This window comes from Peromyscus leucopus, chromosome 5, assembly GCF_004664715.2.
Source record: "Peromyscus leucopus breed LL Stock chromosome 5, UCI_PerLeu_2.1, whole genome shotgun sequence".
NCBI classification, from domain to species: domain Eukaryota; kingdom Metazoa; phylum Chordata; class Mammalia; order Rodentia; family Cricetidae; genus Peromyscus; species Peromyscus leucopus.
In genome coordinates, this window is record NC_051067.1 from 12966261 (window position 1) to 12979628 (window position 13368).

Below are 13368 nucleotides of genomic sequence, written 5' to 3' on the forward strand. Positions count from 1 at the left end.
CTTTTTTTTAAATATAGCTTATAATTTTTTCTGATACTAAAATGTAAGCAGTAGAAGTTTGCCTGACTGAACCCATTTCTTCTCTCTCTAGGATGTATTCTGTTAATGTTTGTGGTGGTTTGGATGACTTTACAAACTAATTCTATACATTCTATAATCTACATTTGTTATTTATGTCCTTAGCTACGCTCCTTTGCTAACATTTGCAGAGGTTTCCTTAAATGTTGAACAGTTCATCCTCTCACTCTTTACTGAAGGGCTACGTGTGTGTGCATGCATATATGAACATATGTATGTGGATATGCATGCATATACATGTACATACATGTAAATGTTATATGTGTGCATGTGTATGTGTGTGTGTATCATAGTATGTATACGCATATATATGTGTATATATGTGTATGTATATCTTTGTGTACGTGTGTGTATGTGTGTGTTGGTATACTCCTTCAACATATGGTGAATCAGGTTTTTTTTTTCAGCTTTCACCTTCTACTTGTGAGGTGTTTAATAGTAAACCAGAAGTGAGAATTTAGGGCCATGTTACACCCTGTGGGAATGAACACAAGCTGAATCCTGTAAATGTTTGTTGCCTTCTAGATAAACGTGTTGGAGTTTATTAGCACCCCAGCTTCTCATTTTAGGGTTTGTGGTTGCCAACAGTTGTGGTTATCGGTTTTGGTAACCAATAACCCCTCAAATTCCATAAACTCTATATTCTTTGTCACTTACTTCCACTAATAAAAATGGTTTGACCCAAATGTTATTCCCAGCTTCATGTGGGCCACATGATAAACATTTGCCTCTGAATATTTGTGACAGATGCCCGAGGCAAGCTCTGCATCAGGTTAAATAAAGACAGCTTTGGCAAACACAAACAGATGATAAGTGCTTAAGGAGATGGGAATGCTAATTACTCTAATTTGGTCACTGTGTGTTGTATAAATGTATCAAGTTAGCACACAGCACCCCATAATAAATGTGCAAAATTACTATGTGATAATTAAAAGTAAATTTTTAAAAAGACAGCTTGGGGAATTGGGTGCTCAAAGGAACACTCAAACAGTGTCTTAGTTCGGGTTTTTATTGCTGTGAAGAAACATCATGACCACAGCAACTCTTATAAAGAAAACAGTTAATTGGGGTGCTTGCTTACAGTTTCAAGAGGTTCAGTCCATTATCATCATGGCAGGGAGCATGGTGGCCTGCAGGCAGACATGGTGCTGGAGTTGAGAGTGCTACATCTTGCTGGCAACAGGAAGTCAACTGGCAGTCACACTGAGGGAAGCTTGAGCACAAGAGACCTCAAAGCCCGCCCCCACAGTGACACACTTCCTCCAACAAGGACACACCTCCTCGCAATGCCACTCCCTTTGGGGGCCATTTTCTTTCACACCACCACAGATAGGGAAAACAATGATAAATTTTGGGGGACTGGCTTTTGAAGGAAGCTCAGAACTGCCCTGTCCTGTTGGTGGCTACTTGGGCGATGGTTGTCATGGACTGAATGCTGTTAGCTTACAAGGCTACCACAGTGATGCAAACAGGGCTATTTAAGATGCCACAATGGTACCGATCTTACTGTTTACGTCATTGTTTGAAATGTTTATTTTTCAGTTGTGTGTGTTATATTTGTGTGTTATGTGTTTTTCTTAGTTTTCTTGTCTGTTGCTGTGATGAAATGTCCTAACGAAAACAACCCAAGGAAGAAAGGTTGGGTTTATCCTGGTTCACAGCTCAAGGTGCAGCTGGTCACAGACCATAATAAGAGACAATGCCCAAATGTCAGTGCTCGGGTTGCTTTTCTCCATCTTACACATGCCAGCACCCCTCTGCCCAGGTGATGGTCTTCCCCACAAGCGGGCATGCTGTGGGATGGTCTTTCTGAACACTGTGAATATGTTATTAGCGGCTGCAGAACCACAGGTGGGAGAGATTTGTTCAGACCATGGGGCCTGAGCGGGACGGAGAAACTTCTGGCTACATGGGTGGATCTTCCTGCCTTAATCAAACCATAATCAAGATAATGCCCCATGCAAATTCCCAAGGGACCATCTCTGAGGTGACCATAGGTTCTGTCAAGTTGACAGTTAAATTAACCTCAGTGTGTGTGTGAGAGCACACATGCAAGAGCCCAGAGGAAGACTTTAAGTGTCATCTCTTTTTTTTTTTTTTTTTTTGGTTTTTCGAGACAGGGTTTCTGTGTGTAGCTTTGCGCCTTTCCTGGAAATCACTTGGTAGCCCAGGTTGGCCTTGAATTCACAGAGATCCGCCTGGCTCTGCCTCCCGAGTGTTGGGATTAAAGGCCCGGCAAGTGTCATCTTCTACCACTCTCTACTTTCTTCCCCTTTGAGGCAGGGTCTCTCACTGAACCTGGAGATCACTATTTTCCAGCTAGGCTGGTGGCCAGAAAGCTCCAGCAAGCCCCACCTTTCACCTCTCAGGTGTGGGAGAGTTTCCGGTGCATGCCGTAAGTTTCACTTAGCTTTATAGATGGTTGCTCAGGCTCCAAGCTCATGTCCTCAAGCATATATAGTAGCCCTCTTACCTACTGAGCTCTCTTCCCAGTCTTCAGGTTTTTTTTTTTTAAATACCCCCTGGGTTGCTACAAGCTTCTGGTTAATTCCAGAGTTCTGAAAAAGTTGAGTCAGACCAACCAACATCTCTGGCCAGTTTTGATTATATGGAAGATAATTTCAGAGGTCCACCCTCTGCTATTTTTTTGTGAGGCAATCTACATTTTTATATGATTTTATTTAATGTAAGTTTCATGGCTTGCTGAAATGCATACATGTATATTAAGGCTCTGGTGCTCCTTAGGTATAATTTATTTATTTTTCAGTTAAAGGTGATTATTCCTGATATGGCTGGCATTTTCCAATGAGTATATCTCTGAATAAGACAGGCTTAGTCCAGCCACTCACCTTATCTTTACAGATGCCCAAGACATAGATGACTGAGGAAACAGTGACTAATTTCTTTCTTAGTAATAGGTATCGTATTCATCCATTTTTCAGTACTATAGCAAGAGCTTGGATGTAGTTCTGTTGGTAAAGTGCCTGCCCAGGAAGCCCTGAGTTCCATCCCCAGCACCATATGGTCTCCCATGCTTGTAATTTGGGCACTTGGAGGTAGAAGCAAAAGAATCAGAAGTTCAAGGTCATCCTTGGCTACATATGAGCTCATAAGAATCCTGGGATACATGAAACCCTGTCTCAGTATGTAGAAAGGATACATAGAAATATAGAATAGTAACAAAATACTTGGGGCAGGCTGACTTTATGAAGAAAAGAGGTTTATGTAGCTTATTCCTTTAGAAGCCAAGTATACAGTTCTGGCTTATGCTCAGCTGTCCTGAGGGCCTCTTGGATGCATGTCATCACGGTATATGTGCACAAGAACAAAGAGGAAGTTGCAAGAAGCCAGAGAGCCCCCAGGTCCATGAGTCTTTCTAAGGGCATGTCCTCAATGGCTTATGGTTCTTCCATGAGGCTCCACTTTTTTCTCTTTTTTAATAACATGTTTTTAATATAATATTTTATTAACTCATTGAGAATCTCACACGATAAATTTTGATCATATTTACCCCCATACTCTTCAGCCTCCTCTCAGATTCACTCTCCACCCCTCCCAACTTCCTGTCCTCTGTTTTATCTTTTGAAATAACAAATGATGATTCCAGTTTGTGCTGACCATGAGCTCATGGGTATGGGGTCATCCACTAGAACACAGGCAATCTACCAGGGGCCATACCCATAAAAAACTGACGGTTCCTCCCTTGAAGCCATCAACTGTCAGTGGCTGCTCAATGCCTCCCCCGTGGCTCCCTCATCATGCTAAAATGTTTACTGGCTTGATCTTATGCAGGCAACCACACTGTTGTAAGTTCATGAGTGCCGTGGCCCTGTCTTGTTCAGGGGACATTGTTTACCTTTGGGGCTTACAATATTTCTACCCTGCTCTTCTGCTGGGAAATGTTATTTTAATGTCTGTTTATGTTGCATTTGGTTAACTCTGTGAAGCTGTGTTACTGTGCCTGTCTAAACACCTGATGGTCTAATAAAGAACTGGCCAATAGCAAGGCAGGAGAAAGGATAGGCAGGGCTGGCAGGCAGAGAGAGTATATAGAAGCAGAAATCTGGGAGGAAAGAATCAGAGAAGTAGCCAGAGAAGGAGGAGGACTCCAGGGGTCAGCCACCCAGCTACACAGCAAACCACATAAGAGTAAGAGTAAGATTTACAGAAAAGAATGGAAAAGGCCCAGATGCAAAACGTAGACGGGATAATTTAAATTAAGAAAAGTTGGCAAGCAACAAGCCAGCTAAGGCCAGGCATTCATAATTAAGAATAAGCCTCCGTGTGTGATTTATTTGGGAGCTGGGTGGGGCCCCCCAAAGGGCAAAAGAGTAGTAAAAACAATAAACAACACTCTTCTGCAGTGACTCTAAGTACGGGGGGAAGAGGAGGGTGGTGACTGATGGATTGGTGTAGAGGTCTCATTTGTGATGGAAAGACTCCACTTCTTAAAGATTCCACCACCTTTTAACACTACCGCCTTGGGGACCAAGCCTCCAACCCATGAACCCATGTGTGTTAGGAGCCACACTTAAACCATATCAGGCGTTTTGCTTCTGTAGTGGAGGCGGCACTGATGTCAGAGTCATTGGTCTGCCTGTATGCTCAATTCTGGGTGAAGGTCACTGCAAATCTTTTAACAGAATGCAGAGTCTGGATGAGCCATGGACCGAAGAGGAGGGAGATGGCCCTGATCACCCATACTACAACAGTGTTCCCAGTAAGATGCCTCCTCCAGGGGGGTTTCTTGATGCTCGACTGAAAACCAGACCCCAAGCTCCTGACACAGCCCAGGTAAGTTTGGGGTTGTCTTCTTGGGTTACCGATGACCTTCATTTGCATTTATGTTCTTCAGTGTTATTTCTGGCTGGTGTTCCTCTTAGCTTTTGGCACGGTCCCTCACAGGCTTTCTTCCACCTATATCACAGAGCACATGGGAAGGAGGGGGTCTGGTTTGACCTCACAGTGCATTGACCAAGTGCCTTAGAACCACAGTGCCGTGTCTGAGGCATGAGTGAAGTGGCCTAAGTCTTAGCACCAATGCCAACGTGCTGTGTTCTTAACGAGAGGATGGCAGGATTCCAGGCTTTTTAAAAGGCCTGTGATACTACTGTGGGCTCCCTGAAAAGAGTGGACCCATCCCCTGAAGGTATGGGGATTTTAAGCCTTTCTTTTTCTATTTTGTTTATCCACTACTCTGTTCTATTTTCACTTCTGTTGCTCTGATAAAACACCCTGACACTAACCAACTGAGGGGACCAAGTGCTTAGCTAGCTTACCAGGTTCGAGTCCTTCACTGTGGGGCAGTCCTGGGGCAGGAGCCTGAAGCAACAAGTCACATCACAACCACAGTCCAGAGCAGAGGGATGTGTGTGAATGCTCACGTGCTCGCTTGTGCTCAGCTCACGTCCTCCACTCTTACTCAGCTCAGGTCTCCCTGCCTAGGAAGCGGGGCAGCATACAGTGGCCTGGATTTTCCTACAGACCAACGGAATGTAGACAATCCCTCACTGAGACTCTCAGATGCGTCTCTTCTAGGTTGTACTAAGTTGTCAATTAAAATGAACCATCATTCCCTCCAACTCACACAACCTTTAACTCAAAATTGCTTCCTAAAACTATTATATCTCCATCTTTTATACGGGTTAAAATATTTTTTTCCTTTCTTTTGTAGCGCTAGGAATGAAGCCCAGAGTCATGTGCTCGTGAGCTGAGCAACACTTCCAACCCCGGATGTGATAAGGTCACTGTACCAATAAAAATGTTAGGACCTCACTGACACCAAGGCTCTGACACGGCAGCTTCCTGCTTCTCAGGGAATGTACTTCTCTGGGAGTGGACGGCTGCTGGTACAAGATCTCTCTGTGGTCACCCTTGGGAGGAATTAATGGGGATCATGAAACCAAGGAGAGTGTTGTAGCATTAATGAGATTGTGGATTTTTTTTTTTTTACAACCATGCAAGTTTATTTGTCAAATACAATGCCACTGGAGGCAGGAATGGAAAGGTGGGTGTCAGAGAGGATGCATCAACCCCCCAAAGCCCCGCCCACTACACCGTGGCTCACAAAGAGGAGAAGGAAAAGATACTTCCTTTTTTTTCTGATTATCAACATATATCTCTAGTTTGCAGGGAAAGAGCAAACTTATTACCAGGGAAGACACTTAGGAGACACATTTGGTGACGACTGGCAGCGAGCACCCACCAGGCAAGGTAAGGGGCAGAGCATGCTCTGCACAGGTCACGCACTGACCATGGGTCTCTACGCTTCCTGTGAGTAGGAACGAGACTCCCTGGAGACATCAGGAAAATGAACATTTGACAGGCACCTGAGACTCCATAGCTCAGTATGTCCTAAGCTCTTATTTGATTTTTCTTTTAGTTTTTAAGTTTGTTTTAGTGTTTGGTGAGGCCAAGTCATTTTGCTGTACAGTTCAGACTGGCCTTGAACTTTCAGTGATCTTCCTGCTTGTAGCCTTCTGAACGCGGGGATGACAGCAGGCATGAGTCAACTCCCCTGGCTCCCAAGATCTTATTTGAAGCCAGTAGATGTCCCCCCTCTAAGAACAAACAAGAATTTCTTCATCTATTTGCCAGTAGCCACCCTTCCTAAAGGAGCATTACCAAGGTTTCTGTTCCACAAGCAAAGCGGAGATGGTCCCACACGGAAAGAGTGATCCGAGCAGGTGCTCTTGGGTAGCACTTTCTGCATTACCTCTAAGTGACAATACAGCTGAGACCCCCAGGGCCAGCCTCAGCACTCCTTTGGCTCACTGGGAAGTCACATTGAGGCAGTGTTACTCGATGCTCGGCTCCTAGGGCCCTGGAGCACCAACCTGGTTGGCCATGTTGGGCAAGGCCTTTAATCACCAGTGCCGACCCTGGCTAGGAGATTTTTTTTTTTTTTAAATGAAGGACTGGGAAGTGTCTTAGCTGGGCCCTGGTACTAACAGGCTTAGAAGAGAATTAACTATGAGTAAATGTTCTCACCAGCAGGCTTGAGGAGCTGCTCTGTGGAATTCTGGGTAGGTATCCCAGACACAGAAGCTGGAAGAGTGTCACCATCCTAAGAGGTAACAGGGCTCACTTTCTTGGTGCAGGTTCCTTGGACATCTATAGCACACCAGAAGGGAAAGGGCACATGGCTCTGGTAGGAGAGACACCAACCTATGTCAACACCCAGCCGGTCCCTCCACAGGTTTGGCCAGCAGCAAGCAGCAGCACGGAGAGCAGCCCACGGAAGGACCTCTTTGACATGAGTAGGTGTCCATGGCTTTCTCTATGCTGCCTTTCATCCGATAGCCACGTCACCACTGCATTTCCTGCTGGACATGGATTGGGTTCCAGTAAGGTGTTTGAGTTACACATCCTCTCTGTAGCCAAGAGACTTTCTTTTGAGGAAACTGGTTTTCCTCTTGAAGACCAACAATGTACCCAACAATGTATGTGTGCTCATTTGAATATTAATTGGCCATACCATGCAAACTGATGTATGATTTCAGAGGAACAGAAGTGACGTGGCTGTAGTCAGCGACCTCAGTTTATCAACAAGGACATTCGGATGAGAAATTGCTATATACCTTATTTACGGTGCCCTCCCTCTGCCACCTCTTCCACCCCCCCTCCTGTCAGTCCTGCCCTCCCCACTCCCTCTCTGCTTGCCCTTCCCTCCCTGCCCCATCCATTTCCTCTCATTTCCCCTCTCATTCTTCCTCCCAGCATCCTCCAAAAATGTATCCAGTGCTTACCATGTGTCAAATACTTTTCTAATCACTGAAATTATGCAGGAGTGTGGAAACACATGGCCTTACTCTGGTGTGGTTTAAACAACCAAGCACATGCTGTCAGGCGATGAGGCGTGCTCAGCAGTGAGCTCTAGAGCTGGATGAAGGGAAGGGTGGGAACCCACTGTAATTGGCAGTGTGGGCTGACGATGTCATGTGGACTTGCTCTTTGATGTATAGTTAGAGAAAAGTCATGAACTGAAATGCAATGAGTAGAAATTGTTAAGGAACTTGGAAAGAGTTTTGGGAGCTCATGAGGATAAACATACATACATACATACATACATACATACATACATACATACTTACATACATACGGGGAGAGAGAGGGAGGGAGAGGGAGAGAAGAGTTTATGTATGTGGGTGGGTTTGCCTCTCTGTGGTGTGTGTGTGTGTGTGTGTGTGTGTGTGTGTGTACACACACGTGCGTGCATGTGCTTAGGCCATAAGATAACCTTGAATGTCATTCCTCAAGAGCCATTTCCCTTGTTTCTGAGATAAGGTCTCTCTCTTGGCCTAGAACTTGCTAGCTAGATCAGCCTGACTGGCCAGTGAGCCCCAAGGATCTGACTGTCTACACCTCCTCAGTACTGGGATTGCAAGCACATACCTGCATGGCTCTTTTGTTTTATTTTTTTTTAAGGTTTATCTTTATTTTTTATTTTTATGTGTCTTGAGTGTTTTTGCCTACACGGATATATGTGTACCACTTGTATGCCTGGTAGCTGTGGAGTCAGGTCAGAAGAGTCAGGTCCAGTAGAAATGAAGTTGGAGGTTGTGAGCCATCCATGGGTGTTGGTAACTGTATCCAGGTCCTCTGCAGGAGCAGCATTCCTCTTAACCAAGAGTCATCTCTCCAGCCCCATGTGCCTGACTTTTAAAACCTAGGTTCTGGTGATCAAACTCAGGTCCTCATGCTTGTGAGGCAAGTACTTTACCAGCTGGCCTGACATGCACGCACACACATGCATGTGTACACAACCACACACACACACACACACACACACACACACACACACACACAGAACCAAAATTATTATTTTATCTTTTATCCAATAGTTTTTAAATCACTTTTCTTCCCCACACTTATAAAGGATTTAGTGATTCTCAAAAAGATCTAATTCTGTTTGACGTGTTCTCCTCTCTCTTTTTCATCCTTTCCTAATTTCCACCAGATTTGGCTTATTTTACACCATTCACTGAGGAGTTGTAGGGTTCCAGTGGGTATCCTAGAAACAATGTGGGACTCGGGGGCGGAGCTTTGTTCAAGAGAGACCACTCTAGTTGCTGCTGTGCTTACACTGTCTCGTGCAGGTGCTCGGATTCCAAGTCCACAGTGTTTACCCAGCACTGCATACCTTTCTTCCAATGCTTTTACTGTCGTACTGGAAAATCACACGCTGAAGTTGAGTCAGATGCACTTAGCGAGTTCTTTTGCCACTGGTATGTGTTGTCACTCGCAGAGGTCTGAGGACCCACTAATATGCTATACAGTAAGGAGTCTGTTCCAGAGCAGATTGAGCCACCTGTGATAGCAATACTCAGATGCCAGTGAAGGGCAAGGCAAAGTAGGCTTCCTATCCTGGAGCAAGTCCACCAGAGGCACCAGGGATTTGGAAGGAAATCTGTGGTGCTTTGGGATTTTCATGGAATCAGTTTCCTGGTTTGTCTTTTCCTTTGGCACTGACAAGTTTGTATACAGGGTTTCTTTCTTCTTCTTTTTAAAAACTGTTTATTCTTTGTGGCTTACCCATCATGCATCTCAATACCATTCATCTACCCATCCCTTCATATCTGCCCTCTGCCCTTGTAACCTTTATCCAAAATAAAAAAGATTCAAGAGAAAAAAAAAACAGAAAAAGAAAGAGAAAGATCTCATCATGGAAGTTGCAGTGTGACACAGTGAGTCACACAGTATGCTCTTTAGTTCATACATCTTTACTTGCAAGTGTTTATTGCAAAGAGTCATTGGTCTGGCTTGAGGCCTCTGGTTTCTGCTACACTATCAGTGCTGGGCTCCCACTGGGACTCCTCTTGGATATCCTGTTGTTGCCCTGTGTCATGGAGATCCTGCAGCTTTGGGTCTGCAGGACTGGCCCCTTCACATGCTCCAGCAGATCATAGACAGGGTGGGCCAACTCATAGCCCTGGTTCTGGGCCTGGGTGGTTGCAGGGTTGGTTAGCCTGCCAGCTGTCCCCCATCCTCACTCCAGCTCTCCAGCATTGCCCCAGCTAGTTCATCCTATGTAGCAAGGAACAAGGGGCAGGGCGGGTTCTCCTGCTTTCATGCCCTCAGGGTCAGCTCACCCACACCTACACCACCAGGGCCAGCTCTACTGTGTTGCTCAGGTGAGGTGCAGGGACCATTCTCCTGAGTGCTGCAGCTGGTGAGGGGCAGGACCAGATCTCCAGCCCTCATGACCCCAGGGCCAGCTCCCCCACCTACCACAGCTGGCAATGGACAGGGGGTGGCATCTCTCCCTCACCCACTCCATGTTATGGCAGATGAGGGTCAGGGCCAGATCTCCCATGCTCACATTCTCAGCTGCTCACCAGCGCCCCTGTTGACAAGATCAGCTCTACTGTGCTGCTTAGGTGAGGTGCAGAGCCCGTTCTCCCAAATGCTGCAGCTGGTGAGGGGCTTGGTCAGGTCCTCTGCTTGAAGCAGGTGGAGAGGGGCAAGGTGGGGAGGGATGAGATTTCTTAAGGAGGCTGGCTAATGGTTCAGAAAAGGTAGGTGGTGTGAAATGGCCGGTTGGACTTACTTTCTTGCGGTGGGCAACGTTGAAGTCCTTCTATCCAGCTAGGCAAAGTATGTGCTTATATCCTTGGCACCAGGCACAACCTCCAGCTGTCTGGAAAGTAGAATCACCAGAGAGTCGTGCCAAAATTTGGGCGGTGCATTTAAATTCTAGTTCCGACTATCCATCTCTGTTGCCAGCCTTCATCAAGAGTTACATTTTAATTTTCATCTCTCACTCTATTTTTATTGCTCACTCTTCCGGGATTGATTTGTTGCTGTCATGTGTTGTTGACAGAGCCTTTTGAAGATGCTCTCAAGAACCAGCCCCTGGGGCCCGTGTTGAGCAAAGCGGCGTCTGTGGAGTGCATCAGCCCTGTCTCACCCAGAGCCCCAGATGCCAAGATGCTGGAGGAGCTTGATGCTGAGCCCTGGTACCAAGGAGAGATGAGCAGGAAGGAGGCAGAGGCACTGTTGCGAGAAGATGGAGACTTCCTAGTCCGAAAGAGTACTACCAACCCTGGCTCCTTTGTCCTCACAGGCATGCACAATGGCCAGGCCAAGCACTTGCTGCTGGTGGACCCGGAAGGCACGGTGAGACATGGGCAGGCACCTTCCAATAGGCTCATAACTACCTTTAACCATGTCTATTTACGAGGCCTCACATGGGACACATCCACACTGCCTCCTCTATCTACATGGACCTGCCAGGGACAGGAGACTTCTGTGACAAGTGTTATCTTGCGAGTTATAAAATGTGGAAAACTATCATAGGCCAGGATAAAAGCTTTGATCTTCATGCCCTTGATAACGAAATGGGGCCTGGGATGACGGCTCAGTGGTTGAGAGTACAACTGCTCTTGCAGAGGACCTGAGTTTGGTCCCCAGCACCCTCATTTGGTGGTTCACAACCCCCTCTAACACCAGCTCTGGGGAATCCAGTGCTCTCTTCCAGCCTCTACAGGCACCTATGCTCATGTGTCTACATACACACTGATAGTTAACATTTTAAAAATAAAATGTTAGTTAAAAGGTAATGAAATAGCAGCTAGGGAAAAGGCTGAATGGGTAAAAAGCTTGCCATGTGTATTAGTTACTTTTCTGTCGCTGTGATAAAATACCATGGCCAAGATCAACCTAAGGGAGCATATTTGGGCTTATACTTCCAGAGTAAGAGTTCACAGTGGTGGAAAGGGCATGGCAGCCGGAGTGGGAAGCTGGCTGGTCACATTCTGTCCACACAGTAGGACACAGGAGGAGAGGACTGGGAGTTGACTGAGGCTGTAGACTCTCAAAAGCCCACCTCCAGCGACACACTCCCTCCAAAGGTTCCATAACCCACCCCCAAGCAGCATCACCAAATGTTCAAATACATGAGCCCATGGAGGACATTTTTCAGTCACACCCCTGTACTGCAGAAACACGAAGACCTGAGTGTGAATCTCTAGAATCCACATAAAAGCCAGACATGATAGCATCTGAGATCCCAGTGCCCTCACAGTGAGATGGGAGGCTGCCTCAGTCAGGGTGACCATTGCTGTGATGAAACACCATGACCAAAGCAACTCAGGGAGGAAAGGGTTTATTTGGCTCACACTTCCACAGCACTGTTCATCATCAAAGGGAGTCAGGACAGGAAACTCAAACTTGGCAGGAACCTGGAGGCAGGAGCTGATGCAGAGGCCATGGAGGGGTTCAGCCTACTGTAGCATGAATCTTAAAGAGTCTTATTAATAAAATCAAACCTGAGGCCAGGTATTGGGGTGAATGCCAGAAGATCAGAGAAACAGAACAAGCCACAGCCACCTCATCTCACCAGTTCCTCAGCTGATCCTGTCTCCTCGGACTGGAATGAATCTCAGCTGAACTGTGTCTCAAAAGCCTAAAAGCTTAACCAGCCAAATGTTTCTAGTTTCAAGTCTTCACGCCTTATATATCTTTCTGCTTTCTGCCATCACTCCCTGGGATTAAAGGCTCACTTTCTGGGATTAAAGGCGTGAGTCACCATGCCTGGCTGTTTCCAATGTGGCCTTGAACTCACAGAGATCCAGAGGGATTTCTGCCTCTGGAATGCTAGGATTAAAGGCATGTGCTACCACTGCCTATCCTCTATGTTTAATATTGTGGCTGTCCTGTTCTCTGACCCCAGATAAGTTTATTAGTGTGCACAATATTTTGGGAAATACAATACCACCACAGTCTACTTTCTTATAGAACCCAGGACCACCAGCCTAGGTCAGGCACCACCCACAGTGGCTGGGTTCTCCCCATCAATCATTAATTAAGAAAATTACCTAAACAGGTTTGCCTACAGCCTGATCTTATAGAGGCATTTTTAAAATTGAGGGTCCTTCCTCTCAGATGACTTTAGCTTGTGTCAGGTTGACATAAAGCAATGCAGCACAGAGGCAGAGGCCAGAAACTTCCCTGAAACTAGTTTGATGTATATAGTTGTGAACGATGAGATATCTCAACAGTGTCAGACAAGGTAGAAGATGAGGTCTGGCATTCAAGGTTTCTTTTTCCCTCTAACCTCCACATGCACACTGTGGCTGCTCTTACCCAATCTCCTCTCTCTCTCTCTCTCTCTCTCTCTCTCTCTCTCTCTCTCTCTCTCTCTCTCTCTCTCTCTCTCACACACACACACACACACACACACACACAAAAGAAACAGAGAAACTTTGGCTTGCTATAAGGACACTTAAAAAGTTATCCTTTTTTTTTTTTTTTTTCGAGACAGGGTTTCTCTGTGTAGCTTTGCGCCTT

At 45.9% G+C, this 13368-nt stretch overlaps 1 protein-coding gene across 1 annotated transcript in view; it reads left to right on the forward strand.

The window, feature by feature from the left end:
- Shc3 (SHC adaptor protein 3) overlaps positions 1-13368 on the forward strand; it is a 133064-nt gene that overhangs the window by 103183 nt on the left and 16513 nt on the right. The window contains exons 8-11 of the mRNA XM_028863810.2: positions 4722-4872; positions 6204-6291; positions 7179-7337; positions 10901-11196. Of these exons, the coding sequence (XP_028719643.1) occupies positions 4722-4872; positions 6204-6291; positions 7179-7337; positions 10901-11196 (694 nt within the window). The remainder of the gene's footprint in view (positions 1-4721; positions 4873-6203; positions 6292-7178; positions 7338-10900; positions 11197-13368) is intronic.